This window comes from Vigna radiata, chromosome 7 (assembly GCF_000741045.1).
Source record: "Vigna radiata var. radiata cultivar VC1973A chromosome 7, Vradiata_ver6, whole genome shotgun sequence".
Classification (NCBI taxonomy): domain Eukaryota; kingdom Viridiplantae; phylum Streptophyta; class Magnoliopsida; order Fabales; family Fabaceae; genus Vigna; species Vigna radiata.
Genome location: NC_028357.1, coordinates 46,691,177 through 46,706,960, shown reverse-complemented (window position 1 = coordinate 46,706,960; position 15,784 = coordinate 46,691,177). Strand labels below are relative to the sequence as shown.

Here is a 15,784-nt window from a genome sequence, read left to right as displayed (position 1 = left end):
TCCTAATTAATGGATAACAACCAGGAGCGTGGTTACTGTATTTGACAGTAACCACCTTCTTCAATAGGGTTCTTAACCACCATTATAGTATCATTTTTTTAAATTTAATGAGGAAAATATTTTTTTAATAATTTTTTGTAACAACGAATGAGTGATGGCTTGTGATTGGTCTCTTTTAAATATTTTTTTAAAATAAATTCAAGCAGATCAATAAAGTAGTAACGTGTGACCTATTGTCAATAAGTTGTTAAGAAATATTGTTAACATATGATAGTCCTTTTCAATCACAAACAAAGTGCTTAGAAAAACCATGGCTATGAGTGATATCCACAACAAGCATTAAAGTCAAATACTTATATTGAAACACAATGAAGATGATGTTTAACCCCGACAGAAAAAATGTAGATACACATGAATAAAATAGGAAGAGAAGACAGTGCAAAAATAAAGAAACTGAGTTTAAAAGCAATATGTGAGAGACTTATTTTCTCCAAAATCTAGTCTAAGATCTAAAATGCATTTACTCTCCCTTAATGGTTTCCAAAATCACTTTTACAATGATTCATTTACGAGACTTCTCATCAGAGTCTCATTGTTACACTTAATATCAGAATTTCCATGGTTAATCTCTAAATTTTCAACTTAGAATGTTATGATAGACTTTTAAACATCATGAACTTGACTTCATCTTTTGATTTCTTTTTTTTTTTTCTAACAATTTTTTAATTTTTAATTCAAAAAATACATTTTCAGTAACATGTTCAAATAGATAAAATATTAAACCTCAAATTTAATTAAAACAAAACTACAAATTAAATATAAATATATAAAACATTTATCAATTACAATATATAATATTGTGTAAATTTCTCTCTCTCTCTATATATATAAGTCTACACTTTCTTTATGAACTATTTAATTGATAATTTTTTTTTAATATTTACTGCAGTGCAGAGTGTTCATGCTTTGTATGATATATCTTATTAAATATATAACTGTAAATATTGTTTTTTCAGAGGATAATTTACTAAGGGATTATTCCAAGGTTGAACCTACATAATTTTCTTACAAAATAAAACCGTCATAAATTATAAGCTATTGGTGATATTTTACCATCACGATTTTTTTATATATTTTTGTTTAATTTACTTAATTCCACTTTTTAACATATAATAATATAATGAGTGTCCAGTACGCGAAGTTATAAAATTTGTTACATATTCTAGACCATTTTTTATCTTTATCAAATAAGGAGAAGATCTTTAGGATGTTAAACCTTCTTAATTATTGGCTTTAAAGAGGAATCTGGTTAAGGGAAGAATTATATATAACAATATAATATGATAAACTTTTTTCATAAGGTCAAACCATTCACGCCAAGTTACGAATGAGGGAAAGTACACTTAAAATACATATCACGTAATCAGATAGGAAAATATTTTTTCATATGCTTATCTAAACGTTTTCAAATATATTTCATTTGATAAACATAAAAAGGAACAGATTGTTGAGACAAAACCATTTTAAAAAAAAATTGACTGCTTAATAACTAATATTTGGAAATTTATCAAACAATATTCGAAGAAATTCTATTTAGATTCAAATAATTGGATATATTTATATTAGAGTAATTTTAACCATGAATACAAGCTACTTGTATCTAAGCAAATCATGTGTAACATCTAGATAAAGGTTCTACATGCTATAAAAAACATATATAAAACAGTATGCATAAATAAACAACAATCATCTTAGCAATTTGATAGTTTCCATTGTAATCTATCGCTATGTTCTTGAACATAATTTATTGTTCAGAGGCGATAGCGAACGAGGAATGTCATAATACTTTGTATTTGGATGAGAGAAAATGTGACGCTGGATAAAGACGAATTTGTTGAATGATATCCTTTTTCAACACCTGCTCGTGAAAAGATTTGCAAAGATTGTTTACCATGTGTCCTCCAATTATTTTAGAATTCCTTGTGTGTATATATGCCAAATTTATGAAATTTCATGTGCCCGTTTTTATTTGTTTTAAATTCTTTAAGGTGTACTTACAGGCACTTTGAAAAAAATTTATGCATGTATTAAATGGTATATTAAAATTAATTTTTATAATTAATGTTATTTTTTTACTCTTTACAAATATTTTTGCAATTAAATATAACACTAATAGATAATATTTTATATTACTTTAATAACTAGGGGTATTTTGGTAATCTTTAATTTTTACCAATTAAACAAATTTTTTTAAATCTATAACATCAATAAAGTCTTACACTATTTCTCACAAATTTTACTCTCAAATCCACTAAAAAACAACAACAAAATTTATCCTCAAATGTATTCAAATCCATTCAAATCATCTCTCCCAAATCATCTCCTACAAATCTTATAAAAAAAACACAGTCTATAAGATCTAAACTAAATAACACATGAATAATCTAACATCTAAGTACTAATCTTGTTTAAACATAAACACAGATTTACACAAACACTCTCATAAAATAAAATATAAAAGATTATATTTGGTAAAACTAATATTTTGTACAACAAATTAATAATTTAAAATTTTAAGAGATTTTTTTTTTTATAAAATTTATCGACACTGAGTATACCAGAGCAATTATCACTGTTATTCTAGTTTTACGAAATAAAAAATTAATAAAACAAATATTTAGGAATACCCAATACCGGTACATAATAAATAGTAGTAAGGTATGTCTAATAATAAATAATAATTTTATATTTTTGTTTCTATTAAATATTTTAAAAAATTCACTTTATACTTACTTCATAATCAATTTTAGTGTACATATTTAATTATTACTTATACTTTTACTAATATATTTTGTATTATTATTTTGTATTTTATAATTATTTTTTTAAAATTTAATTATCTATTTAAAATAAAAATATGATTTTAGAAAATTCATTTTTTTATTTTAATAATTAGAATACTTTTTATTATCATAACATAAAATGATCATAATAAATGCACACTTATTATGTATCTGTTTACATATGTTTTAAAGGGAGTGTTAATAATAATAATATATAACAGTGAATCCATGCAGTGGACTGGGCCTATAGGCCCAATATTTGCCGCGTAACAATTAGATTTGTTAACAATACCATGAATCAGTTTAGGTATTTTCTTATTGTCTGGGGTGCTTACACTGATAATAAACCTTCGGAGCTAGCTTGCTAGGGTTTTATCACCTAATCGACCATGGAAGGCCTTGAAATGGAGGAACCTGCATTTAGCACAGACGAAGGCAACGATGATTTGTGCAATTCAATCATCTCTCGTTTCGGCAACTCCTCGGAGGAAAGCCACCAGCGCCTCTGCGCCGTCATCGGCGCCATGTCGCAGGAGCTCAAAGACAACAACAAACCCTCCACTCCGTTTGCTTACTTCTGTGCTGCACGTCTTTCCCTTGACAAATTCACTTCTGAATCCAATCCCTCCAGCCACATCATCGACGCGCTTCTCATCGTTCTCTCACTTGCCATCCCCAGAGTCCCCCGCGTCCTGTTGAAGAAGGAGAGTCTGCAGGAACAGCCATTGTCGGAGAGCCTTCTGCGAGTTCTCCGATCTCCGTCCGCATCGGAGAGCGCAATTGTTTCCGGATTGAAGTGCCTCTCACATTTGTTGATAGCTAAGGAAAGCGCGGATTGGTCTGACGTGTCTCCCTTATTCAATGTCTTGTTAGGATTCCTTACGGATGCAAGACCAAAGGTACTTATTAGTCTTTTAGAACCTGACTATGGAGTATGTTATAGGCATTCCTGTTAAGTTTTTTGGAATTATAAAATAATCTTAAAATGTTGCTAATAAGATAAATGCTTGTGCGATCATTTGCTTCTGAAATTATTTTTAATTAGCATACAATTACTTTCTTTACATGTTCTGCTTGAGGGGTGAAAATTATTAGTGAAATCTTTCCAGAGCAAAAGCAGCAGTATGTTTTTCCAAAATGAGCTAAGGTTAGAGTTTAATGTAACTGATCACTCTCCAACACATTATCATTCTAGTTAATTCAAGCTCGGGAATAGCTGTCTTTGCTCATCCTTGTAAGTGATATTCGCCGTCATGACATTCTTCTCAAGAAGCTTCAAAAACATAAGGAAAACAAGTCATTTCTAGCGAGATGACTCTGGTGATTGAGGGCTATTAAGTGATGACAGAGGAAGAGTAGGTTCTGATAACTGTTATAATGGTCTGAAGTGGAATAGTTCTGGCATCGTATTTTACTTGTTAAATTTAAAGTCACTTGCCATAGGACCTGGGTGATTTATATTAGATCGTATGTTCAAACTTTCAGCCACATGAAGAAAAGAACATAGAAAAGGATTAGTGGTTTATGATTTGGAAGTGTCTATTTATGACGGGTCTCCTAACAAAGTATACCAGATCCTAAATTTCCTACATAACACCCTTTTAAGATAATCGATGGAGAGCCGAAAGCTTTGTAAACCAAAATTTTTTGGTACAAATTTGAGTGTTTATAACAGTAAATTAAGTAATGAACAAACAATTGGCCTTTGTCAGCAGCACAATGAGCTCATTTGTTATTTATAACTATAACTATTATCATGACAGTAAAATTTGCTCTTGGTAGCAAAATTTGATTGCTTGGGTTCTTGCTATTGTTTTTGTTGCTCTGACTTTAAAGCTTGGTTTTTACAGAGAGAGCATGAATCTGTTTAGTTTTTTCACATAAGGAAGCACTGGCCATTAAATACCTCTTCAGCAGCCTTTTGCCTTAAGATTTATGATACAAGCATGACTACACATTGCTTGGACCTAATAGTCATAATAACAAGAAATATTTAAAATTGCAAAATATAAAGGTAGGACCTAAACCATATTAGTAAGTAGAGAACACAAGGCCTATTAGTGGAAAAAACTTACCTCCTAGATGAATCAATAATTTTCTGGAGTATAAATACAATACTATCAGAACACGTAATTTGAAAATGGCGAAGGGGAGTCCAATTATGGGCAACAGTGGGCGTCTAACAAGGTTGATATTTTGAAGGATGGTCACATTACTTTCGATTTGTTTTCTATATGACTTCTTTGGGTGTTGACTAAGCAAGTGCAGTTTTTGCTGTATTGTGAAATATGCTTGAATCTCTGTGTGCGCTAACTATATCTATCCACAGGTCAGAAAGCAATCACATTTGTGTCACCGTGATGTCTTGTTAAACTTTCAAAATTCTTCACTGTTGGCATCTGCAAGCGAGGGAGTCACAAGCCTACTTGAAAGGTTTATATTGCTTGTTGGTGGAGCAAATGCGAGTACTGGTGAAGGAACTAAGGAAGCTCAGCAGATTCTGTATATTCTTGATGCCTTGAAAGAATGTCTTCCTTTTTTGTCACGGAAATCTAAGACCAGCATTCTTAATTACTTCAAATATCTCCTGGATCTGCATCAACCCCTAGTCACAAGGCGCATTACAGATGGTCTGAGTTTTCTCTGTCACTATCCAATGTCAGAAGTTTCCCCTGAAGCGCTCCTGGAGTTGTTAAACACATTGGCCCGTACTACCGAATCAAATAAAATGTCTGGAGACAGATTAACATTTACTGCTCGCTTGCTTGATGCTGGAATGAATAAAGTTTATTCTCTTAACCGACAAATATGTGTTGTCAAGCTCCCCATTGTCTTTAATACCCTTAAAGGTGAGATGTGAATTCTGTTGTGCTTTTGGATTTTGTAGATGTTGTCAGAAGGCAGTTATGAAAGTGGTATACTCATTATTCTGAAAAATGCAGATATTTTGGCATCTGAACATGAAGAGGCTATATATGCAGCCACTGATGCACTCAAGAGCATGATAAGTTCTTGTATTGATGAAAGTTTGATTAAACAGGGAGTGGAACAGATCAGTTTGAGTGAAAACAAAGAATCGAGGAGATCAGCACCAACCATCATTGAAAGAATCTGTGCAACTGTTGAGAGCTTGCTTGATTATCACTACACTGCAGTCTGGGATAGAGTATTTCAAGTTGTTTCAGCCATGTTTCAGAAACTAGGTGCGTATTTGAATGATATTATTTTGGGGAGCTAAAGGAAAAATCTATTTTATTTCATGCAAAATCTTGAAGCTTATTATTAAAATCTGATAGGTGATTTTCTTGTTTTTCTATTTTATTTCTAACCATAAATTATTTATGATTTATAATACAGAACAAATTATGATAAATAATTTGATACCTTTTTATTTCTAACTTAACTATGAAAAATGTGATTTATTAGACATTTTCTTTATTGAAATAGACTCTTATAATCTGTGGTCACATAACATATCCAAGCAATTTCTTTTTAATAACAGAATGTAACAATAATTGATTATAAATAATCTTTTCATAGCTAATCCAAATCCGCTATATATTTGATTTTTTAACTATTAATTATTTTGTTGGCCATTGGTGACATGCATTATATTTTGCAGTTTGATTAAATTGTGTAAAACTTGATTTGGTCTCATTTCATGATTTCTTTATTAGCTACTTACTTACAGTCTCTTTGTAATATTATCCGATAAAGAAAAGCTTGGTATGGATGGCTTGATGCTAACATATGAGTTTATGTTCAATACAGGAAACCAGTCGTCTTATTTTATGAGAGGGATACTAAAGAACATGGAAGAAGTGCAGAAGCTTCCAGATGAAGATTTTCCATTTAGGAAGCAGGTCTCACCTTCGTTATCATCTTTTTTTCTTAGCCATGTTTATATAGAGGTTACAATTTTGCATGTATTTTGAATTATATTATTATGATTTTGAAGATTCAAAAGCAATTAGGTAGTGATTGTGAACCCCGTCGTTCTCGGTGACAAATCTGTGTTTATCCCTTGCTAAATGTAATCTACCGGGACATTTAGTGTTGTTGATGCATGATGCATGTGTTTAACTGGTAACAGAGTGTAGTTGCTACAAGCTGTACAATTGAGTTTTTTTTTATGTTAAGTTATTTTTGAGGATTTTTAGCGTACTACTTTTTCTTGGTTCCTTAATCAATATTATCATTTTGGGGATGGGGAACTTGTCTGATCTTTTTATTTTTTGTGCCTATGATGTTACTGATATTTTTACATTTTATGATTGCAGCTGCACGAATGCTTTGGAGCAGCTCTAGTAGCAATGGGACCTGCAACTCTGTTGTCCCTTGTACCTCTGAATTTGGAAGCTGAAGATTTATCTGATGCAAATGTCTGGCTTTTTCCAATTCTAAAACATTATATTGTTGGTGCACCTTTACATTATTTTACTGAAGAAATTTTGGTTATGATCAAGCGTATGAGGCAGAAGGCTGAAAAGGTATATTTGTTTTTTCTAAAAAAGGTGCAGTGTTATATTAAATCACAGTGTTAACTTATTTATGCATTTTCAGCTTGAGAAGCAAGGATTGATGGTGTCGTCAAGGAATGCAGATGCAATTGCATACTCGTTGTGGTCTTTGCTGCCTTCATTTTGCAATTATCCTTCAGACACTGCTAAAAGTTTCATGAATCTAGAGAAACATTTGCGTAGTAAGCTGAAAGAAGAACCTGATATTCGTGGAATAATATGCTCTAGTTTGCGACTTCTGATTCAGCAAAACAATATTTTGGATTTAGAACACATGGGTTATATTGGTGAGGATATGGCCAAAGAACAAGTTCATTATTCACAACAGGTTGCAAGAGACAATTTATATGTGCTGAAATCATCTGCAAAGAACTGGTTAAAAGATTTATCAGAAGTATTCCTTAAATCTACAAAAGATGACGGTGGTTGTTTGCAGGTACTAAAATTTAAATAATTAGGAATGGTTCTGCAATTTACTATAGATGAATAGAATGTAAATCTTGCCTAACACAACATATAGTTAGAGTTTTCCGTTCTGTATATGTTGGTGTTCTCTATTTTCGTTTTTCTTCCATGTTTTTTATTTCCTAGTTATGTGATTGATATTAATCCTTCATTATTCACAAAATATGTTTTAAGCTTCATTGTAACTCCATATTTGATACAGATTTTGTTATGTAATGTTCATTAGATTAGATTTACTTATTTTCTATAAATTGGTTGAGACACTTATTGTCCTGAGTCAATCAGTATGTTGGAGTAGAAAAGATGCAGACAGTTTATGTAGATAGTTGTGAAAGAAATTATTTCATAAGCTTTTTGGATTATTGTATGAATTCTTTCATGTGACTGAACACGAAGGTTAACTTATGGTTTAATTATATATGATGTGTGTATGTGGGGGGGGGGGGACATGTGCACTCCTTTCTTTTATTTATATTCATCTTCGACTGGGAACTGAATAGTGATCACAAAGTCCTGTAGAACTCATGAAGTTATACAAATAGTTAGTTCTCCATGGCAAAAACAAAAGGCTGTAGAAGTCCATTTTCAAGTTTCAGCTCTTCAGTTGTCAATTTATTGGAGATAAAAAAATCTTGCACGAGCCAGGTGGTAAAAAATTGAATACCTAATAAAGTAATAAGAAAGCTTGTAATTTTACTTGTTGTAGGTCCATATTGCATAGATAGATTAGCTGAAGAATCTCAAGACAACTAGGGCTCACAGATATTAATTACAAGAGTTAATTTCACTAGCCTCTCCTAATTTTTTGTGATATTACACAAACTCCTTGTTTATTCTACCTGTACAGTCACCTTTATTTGTTGTTTGAAAACGTGCCATTCCTTCTCTTATGTAAAGGGAGGTTTCTGTAAATGTAATAAAAGCAAGGGGAGTTTGTGTAATTTACTAAAACATCGGGTAATTTATGTAATTTACTCTATTTAGAAGAATGATCGCGACTGTTAGAATTTAGTGTATTCTTTCAATCTTTTATTGTGTGGGCTTCCATTTCCATTTTATAGACCTTTTTAAATTGAAAGATAGCTACTTTGAATTCCAAGTGTTGTCTTTGTTGTATGGGGCAATGTTTCCAGTAAAATATTCCCCCCTAGTAAAATAGTACGTAGAATATTGTCATTCACACACATATATATGTAAGTTATGAGAAAGAAGAATTTTCCGTGCTATACTGTTTGAATTGATTCTCATCTTTTTACATTTAAACANGTACAAGAAGTTAATAGTGTTGATCTTGCTTTCATGTACAGTGTACAATTGGTGATGTTGCTTCCATAGCAGATAAAGCAGACGTAAGGAATTTGTTCAAGGAAAAAATGGTGAAGCTTTATAAATACACTCAAAAAGCCAGAAAAGTAGGAATCTCCACAAATTCTCATTCTATGCAGATTGATGATGCATCAAACAATTTGTCTCCATCAATTTTAAGGTGCTTATAATCATCTATTTCTTCCACCTTGCCTTGTGATTATTTACGAAGTTGTAAACTTTATTTTAGTCTGTCACATGGCTATTTTACTTAATTTGTTTTATTTCTTGAGTTTCTGCATTTATTTCATTTTTTTTTTATCCCAGGGCACAGCTTCTTGATTTGGCAGTTTCACTGTTGCCTGGTTTAGATGCTGAAGATATTGCTCTATTATTTGAAGCAATAAAGCCAGCGTTTCAGGTATGACTGATATAAAGCGCTGTGAGGAATTTTCCAATTACCTTTTTCTAACAGGAAAGGATGTTTATATTGATTATTATATGCAGGATGTTGAAGGTGTCATGCAAAAGAAGGCATACAAAGTACTTTCAATCATTCTTAAGGTATTTTTCTCCTTCGTTTTATTTTATTTTCCAGTCAACTTAGAAGCTTCAAATTATTTCCATTTTAATGTAATGTTTTTCGTTTGAGTATTCTTGGCACTATTTCCTTGCTAAAATGCTCTTCCATAACCGTTGATGCCATGTATGCATTGTCAGGATCTATAGTTGATTGTGTTCTATTAATTCGGCCTAATTCTTTATCTTTATCTTTAAGGGATCATCAAAGATGTCATTATTATAGAGTTTCTTGGAGCCCCACAAATTAATTTTAGAAGTTGATTATTTTACTGTAGAGCTAGTGACATGTTGGTAAATATTTCTGCTTACAGTTTTCTCTTTTGATCATTCTTGACAGAGCTCAGATAGTTTTGTTTCATTAAAGTTTGAGGAGCTGGTTGGAACTATGGTTGAAATTCTTCCATGTCATTTTTCTGCCAAACGACATAGACTTGATTGCCTTTATTTCTTGGTTGTTCATGTCTCGAAGTCAAAGGTATTCCATGCTGGACTGTTGCTTCCATGTTTTTGGTAGACTATTGACATGTACTCTTGTATAGGTAGAAATAATCTGAAACATTGTACTGCCTGTAGGATAACCTGGAGCACTGGCGAGACATTTTCCTTACTGAAATTATACTTGCTCTTAAAGAGGTATTGTCATATTAATTGTGGAAAGTTTTTAGAAGTACAGTTTTAGTTTCAATGCTGGGAACTATTATATGTTTGGATGAATAAGAATCGATGGGAAAAGTCAACTGGGGACTTTCAGCAAAACCTTGTAGTGTTGGTGTTCATGTTTCCTTTATAAGACATGTAACATGGTTGTTGCTTTTTGATTGTCTAATTATTTTTGGTTTTTTAGCTGTCCAATTTTAAGGCTCCTAAAACAGCATTTTTTTATGTTTTTGTTTGGTGGAGTTTGGGGCTGAAATATACAACCTACTATGTGAATGTGGGGATAGGAAAAAGGTAAGTTGAAGTATATGCGAAGCAGGGTTGGATTTCATCATGGGATCTACTATTAGTCTCTTTAGCAACTGGTATCACGTAATGCATTTGCGTTTATGTACTATAGCGCAACATATTTTAGGTCATGTATAAATAGCATGGGTTAATAGTAGTTCAGATCAGAATCATTCTGGAAGGATTTTTTCAAATGTCTCAGGCTTTGTAACGCTTTCACATATAGTTGGCGTTTTTTTTATTTGCATATACTATTTTATTACTGTGGGTTATATATTTATGTAATGTGCTCCAATTCAATGTTGTCGGGGTTTTGTTGCCACCATGACTCATGAATTGTTGTTGCGTAATGTTCCGATCAATTTGTCCATCATGTGGTTCCTTTCTTAAATGTAAAAGGTCCCTAAAGCCACTGTTTTCATTGCTTATAGAGTTTAAAATTCAAACTTTAATTTCTACTTGTGTTTGTCTTGTTTATCTATTGTATGTATTCTATGTATTTAACCTATTACTTTTTCTCTGTGCATCTTTAGTATATCTTTTGTTGTCTTGACCATCTATATACATACTCATACAATACAATACTTACGATTCGTCATGTCTGATTTTGTGTGATTTGAACTGTTGTGTGCATTATTGTGTGGACGAAGAATCACAAGATGCTCGGCATGGGCACTACTTTTACTCGCTGTAGCTTCTTAGCTTTACTTCTTGAGGTTTGTTACTAAATTTTAAAGAGTACCCTTGCAGGCGAACAAAAAGACCAGGAACAGGGCTTATGAGATTCTTGTTGAAATTGCCCATGCCTTTGGGGATGAGGAGAGGGGTGGAAACAGAGAAAACTTGAATAATTTTTTTCAGATGGTAAATATCCAATTTAAAGTTGTTTTTTTATCTTCATTGATTAACCGGTGTAAACCAATTTGGTTTTATTTTATCTGAACTTAATTATTCAATACTGTACCATCTATGTTTTGCCCACATGGAGTAATTCGATTTTATGCTTTTGTGAGCTCAGGTTGCTGGACACTTTGCTGGTGAAACTCCGCATATGATAAGTGCTGCAGCCAAAGGTTTAGCCCGTTTGGCTTATGAGTTCTCTGATCTTGTTTTAACTGCTTTGAAATTGCTCCCTGGCACACTCGCTCTGTTGCGGAGTAATAATAGAGAGATAATCAAGGTTTGTTTCGTTGTCTATTTAGTAAGTTAAATGCATTGCTGCCTATGTTATTTTCTAGAGCCACTAATTAAATGTGCTTGGTCACATCATTCTGTAGGCCAATCTTGGTTTTTTAAAGGTATTAGTAGCCAAATCACAAGCTGAAGGGTTGCAAACACACTTGAAAAGCATGGTGGAAGGTTTATTGAAGTGGCAAGACAACTCAAAAAATCATTTTAAGGCAAAGGTGGTTTTGCGTCTCACTTGATTTTTTCTGGATACGCTTTTTGGATGACCGCAGTTTCACAATTGAAACTACTATTGTTCATATTGTAAACTGTGATATTCCCATCGTTTTCAGGTTAAACTTCTTTTGGGAATGCTTGTCTCGAAGTGTGGGCTGGAGGCTGTTAAAGCTGTCATGCCTGAAGAGCATATTAAACTTCTTTCCAATATTCGCAAGGTCGGTTGAATGTCATTCTGGCAATAATTTATGATAGAAGTTTCCCAGAAATTTGAATCCCTTTTTTAACAGATCAAGGAGCGGAAAGAGAGAAATCGAAGTGTTAAATCTGAAGAAACTAAATCTCTTTTTTCAAAAGCAACTACATCCAGGTAACAACCATGTATATATTTGCATTATTAGAAAAAGACAATAGTTTAGATCCCACACTCAATATCCAATCCCTGTCTTCCTTGTTCTCTGGCATCTTACATGATATATACAGATCTTTTTGGGGTTATTTAATCCCAAACAGTAGTGCAGTTCACCCTAAATGGGCCATTATACTGAAGTTTAGATATAAAGTGTGTATACAGTACATATATAAATTTTCAAAATAAAAAATAACCAAATTTATGACAGCCATAGTGTCAGTGATAACATCTGCTGTAAGAAAACAAAAGGGCATAAAAGTGTCGGTGAGCTGAGAACAGTGAGAAAAACAAATGGCAAAAGAAATGCTAGTGTAGAATTCATGACTAAGGTCTTTATGAATCTAACTCACGTAAATTTGTAGTTTTTGTATCCATAAATTAAATTTGGATTCTAAAGATTTTAAGATTGATCCACCAGCAATCCTCTTTATAGGATGCACAATCATATTTTAAAAGGACATACTTTTGGTACCTCTCAAAAAACTACCTGATAAATGAGTTTTTCTAATTGTTGGGTTTTAGTTGAAGTTGAGTTGCATGATTAGTCTTCTGATTTTAACATCTTTAACTCTTGAAACCCTGATCATTTTATTGTTGTGAATTTCGTGGAATGTTTGAATTGGAAGACATGTCTATAATCGTTGCAGAAATCGATAATTTATTTACTTTTCAGGCAAAGCATGTGGAATCATACAAAGATTTTTTCAGATTTTGATGGGGATAGTGGCAATAGCGAAGCAGAACACTTGATTTCTAGAGGTGGGAAAGCTTCCTTGCATCCGAAATCATCAGCATCTTCATTTAGGTAAGCTGTAACTTTTATTTTTTTCATTCTTCTAATGACTTTCTGCTTCATTTGAGTTTCGTTATAATTAAAGGGGACCTTATTCTTGGCTTTATAACCTATTTTCCCATTATCTTCTATTTTTTTGTATCAATAGATAGTTCATAAACTGGGTAATTATATTTTGAGATGTCTTATGACTCGTAACCATGATACCTGCATAAAAAATACTCATGGATACCACAAGTAATTTTTTTTTTTAAATTTTAAATAAGAGTATTTAGAAGTCATTCTCTTGTGTATAAACTCGAATAAAAATTTAACCTTAAAGTATAATCCAAATAAAATTGCATAATAAAATATTAGTACAAATAAATTTAGTTTTTCTGATAAAGAAATTTAAATAAGTTGAACTGCACAGTATAAGTTTGAAAATAATTAATCTCTCTACTTATTGTATCCGTTAAAGGTACCCGATTAGTATTCAATGTAGATTTTTCCCGTATACTGAATTTTTTTTGCCATATGAAGATAAGTAATATAGAACCTAGCCTTAGCTAGAAGCTTTCGATCTGAAAATGAATTATGATTGAGTCATCTGTATCTAGGTCCAATATCAGGCTGAGGAAGAATTTGCCGGAGCACTTGTCAGACGAATCTGATGATGAGCCACTCGATTTGCTTGATCGGCAGAAAACAAGGTCAGCTCTTAAAACGTCAGAGCATCTAAAAAGAAAGTCTAGGTTAGATGATGAGATCGAGGTAGATTCAGAAGGACGGCTGATTATCCGTGAGGAAGGGGAACGGAGGAAGAAAAAACGTGAGGATGATGATTTTGATTCTAGGAGTGAGCCTGACAGTCACCTGTCTGCAAAATCTGGAACTAAAGGCCAGAAACGGAGAAAAACATCAGATTCTGGTTGGGCCTACACAGGGAAGGAATATGGTAGTAAAAAGGCAGGTGGAGATGTTAAGAAAAAGGACAAACTTGAGCCGTATGCATATTGGCCACTTGATCGGAAAATGATGAGTCGGCGGCCACAGCAGCGGGCTGCCGCAAGAAAAGGCATGGCTAGTGTTGTAAAGATGACCAAGAAACTTGAAGGAAAAAGTGTCTCCGGTGCACTGTCCCTACAGAATTTGAAGCGAAAAAGGACTCAAAACAAAGGAAGCAAAGGAAATAAAAAGGCCGCATGAGATTTGCAGGTATATGTTTGATTATCGTAATGCATTCGCATTATGCCAATTTTGAAGCTCCCTGTACTGTATATCAGTTAAACTTAAAACGAATGTTGTTTTGTTTTCATTCTTTATTTGATGAGAAAGAGAAGCTGTTTTCTGTGATACAAAGTGTAGTGCTCTGAAATTGTTTTACATAAAAATAATATTTTTATCTTTTGAATTGACAAAAAAAAATGTTATATTTTTACGATAAGTCGGGTTACAATTGCTCGATTGCTTGTTGTCTAATGTAAGATATTAACATTCCAAATTAAGTTAAAATTTATGATCCATCCAACTTTCCTTTCAGCATCCATGCATCACTTCTACCTGCATTTTTCCATCCATAGCATTCTGTTTATGCTTTTCGTTGTTGTTACAAAAAGTGTCCAAGTAATTTACAATTTACCCTTTTCCGTGTAATTTAAAATTTACCTTCTGAGGTGGTTTGATATATTAGTGTTCCCGAAATTAAAACAATTAATGTGAAAGAATGATAATATTACAGATTTTCGAACGTGTATGTATATTTTTATGGATTACTCGCCGAGCCAGTGTGGTACAGCAAACAAAATTAATCTCTAAAGAAATTTATGAAAAAATGATTGCATACAAATTTATTTCCTCCACTTTTTGTTTTTAAACGAATAAAGTATTTTTGTTTTTGAAGACAAATATTAGGAAATTATCTTCTGGCTAAAATCAATAATACTTATAATAGATTTCATATAAGAAATCATTTTAAAATTTTGAAAACCAAGTTCAGTTGAAATTGATAAAATTTAAATGATTTTGCAAGGTTTAAAATTTTAACTTAATGAAAAGGAACTAACTATTTTTACGTAAAGTTTAATGTTTTAATGATTTAAAAAAATCATGAATAATGAGAACTTAAAAATTTAAGTAAATAGTGTTACTTGCAAAATTAAATTAAATTTCGTCAAAATAATCAATAAAGTTTTACAAAATCACCTATTAATCTTTTTCGTTCCAACACGTCATTTTTGCATCTGGTAGTACTAAGTGTGCTTCTCATTCTATTGTTGAGTTAAAAAAGAGGGAAATGAATCATTTCTGTCTGAAATTAAATTCAATTATTCCTACTAAACTCTACTCATTACAGATATTACTCACTATTTATTATTTCTAAAGGTATTGTATCTATGGTTTGTACATTAAAAAAAACTAAGGAATGCATAGAGTTGATGAAATTATTATTGTTTACAGATACTTTCGATATTTCTTTTCTTTCAACAAACAATGCCAAATTTAGAGTGAACTATTCTCATGCGAAATTCTGCGA

General features: G+C 32.1%; 1 protein-coding gene across 1 annotated transcript; it reads left to right on the top strand.

Moving 5' to 3' along the window:
• Positions 1 to 3,146: 3,146 nt before the first annotated feature.
• Positions 3,147 to 14,784, top strand: LOC106768673 (RRP12-like protein). The gene is made up of 18 exons (XM_014653933.2): positions 3,147 to 3,742; positions 5,173 to 5,692; positions 5,786 to 6,046; positions 6,615 to 6,706; positions 7,124 to 7,333; positions 7,407 to 7,799; positions 9,136 to 9,314; positions 9,461 to 9,554; positions 9,641 to 9,697; positions 10,053 to 10,190; positions 10,289 to 10,348; positions 11,411 to 11,524; positions 11,679 to 11,840; positions 11,938 to 12,066; positions 12,181 to 12,282; positions 12,355 to 12,434; positions 13,150 to 13,281; positions 13,869 to 14,784. Exons 1-18 carry the CDS (start codon positions 3,233 to 3,235, stop codon positions 14,455 to 14,457), a joined length of 3,822 nt encoding a protein of 1,273 aa, XP_014509419.1. The 5' UTR covers positions 3,147 to 3,232; the 3' UTR covers positions 14,458 to 14,784.
• The last annotated feature ends 1,000 nt before the right edge of the window (positions 14,785 to 15,784 follow it).

What these genes read in the sequence shown, in the direction of transcription:
- LOC106768673 (XM_014653933.2), top strand. Translation starts at nt 3,233, where the DNA reads ATGGAAGGCCTTGAAATGGAGGAACCTGCATTTAGCACAGACGAAGGC. An exon ending in TTCATGTCTCGAAGTCAAAG is followed by an intron (nt 10,191 to 10,288) that starts GTATTCCATGCT and finishes TACTGCCTGTAG; the next exon opens with GATAACCTGGAGCACTGGCG. An exon ending in AAAATCATTTTAAGGCAAAG is followed by an intron (nt 12,067 to 12,180) that starts GTGGTTTTGCGT and finishes CATCGTTTTCAG; the next exon opens with GTTAAACTTCTTTTGGGAAT.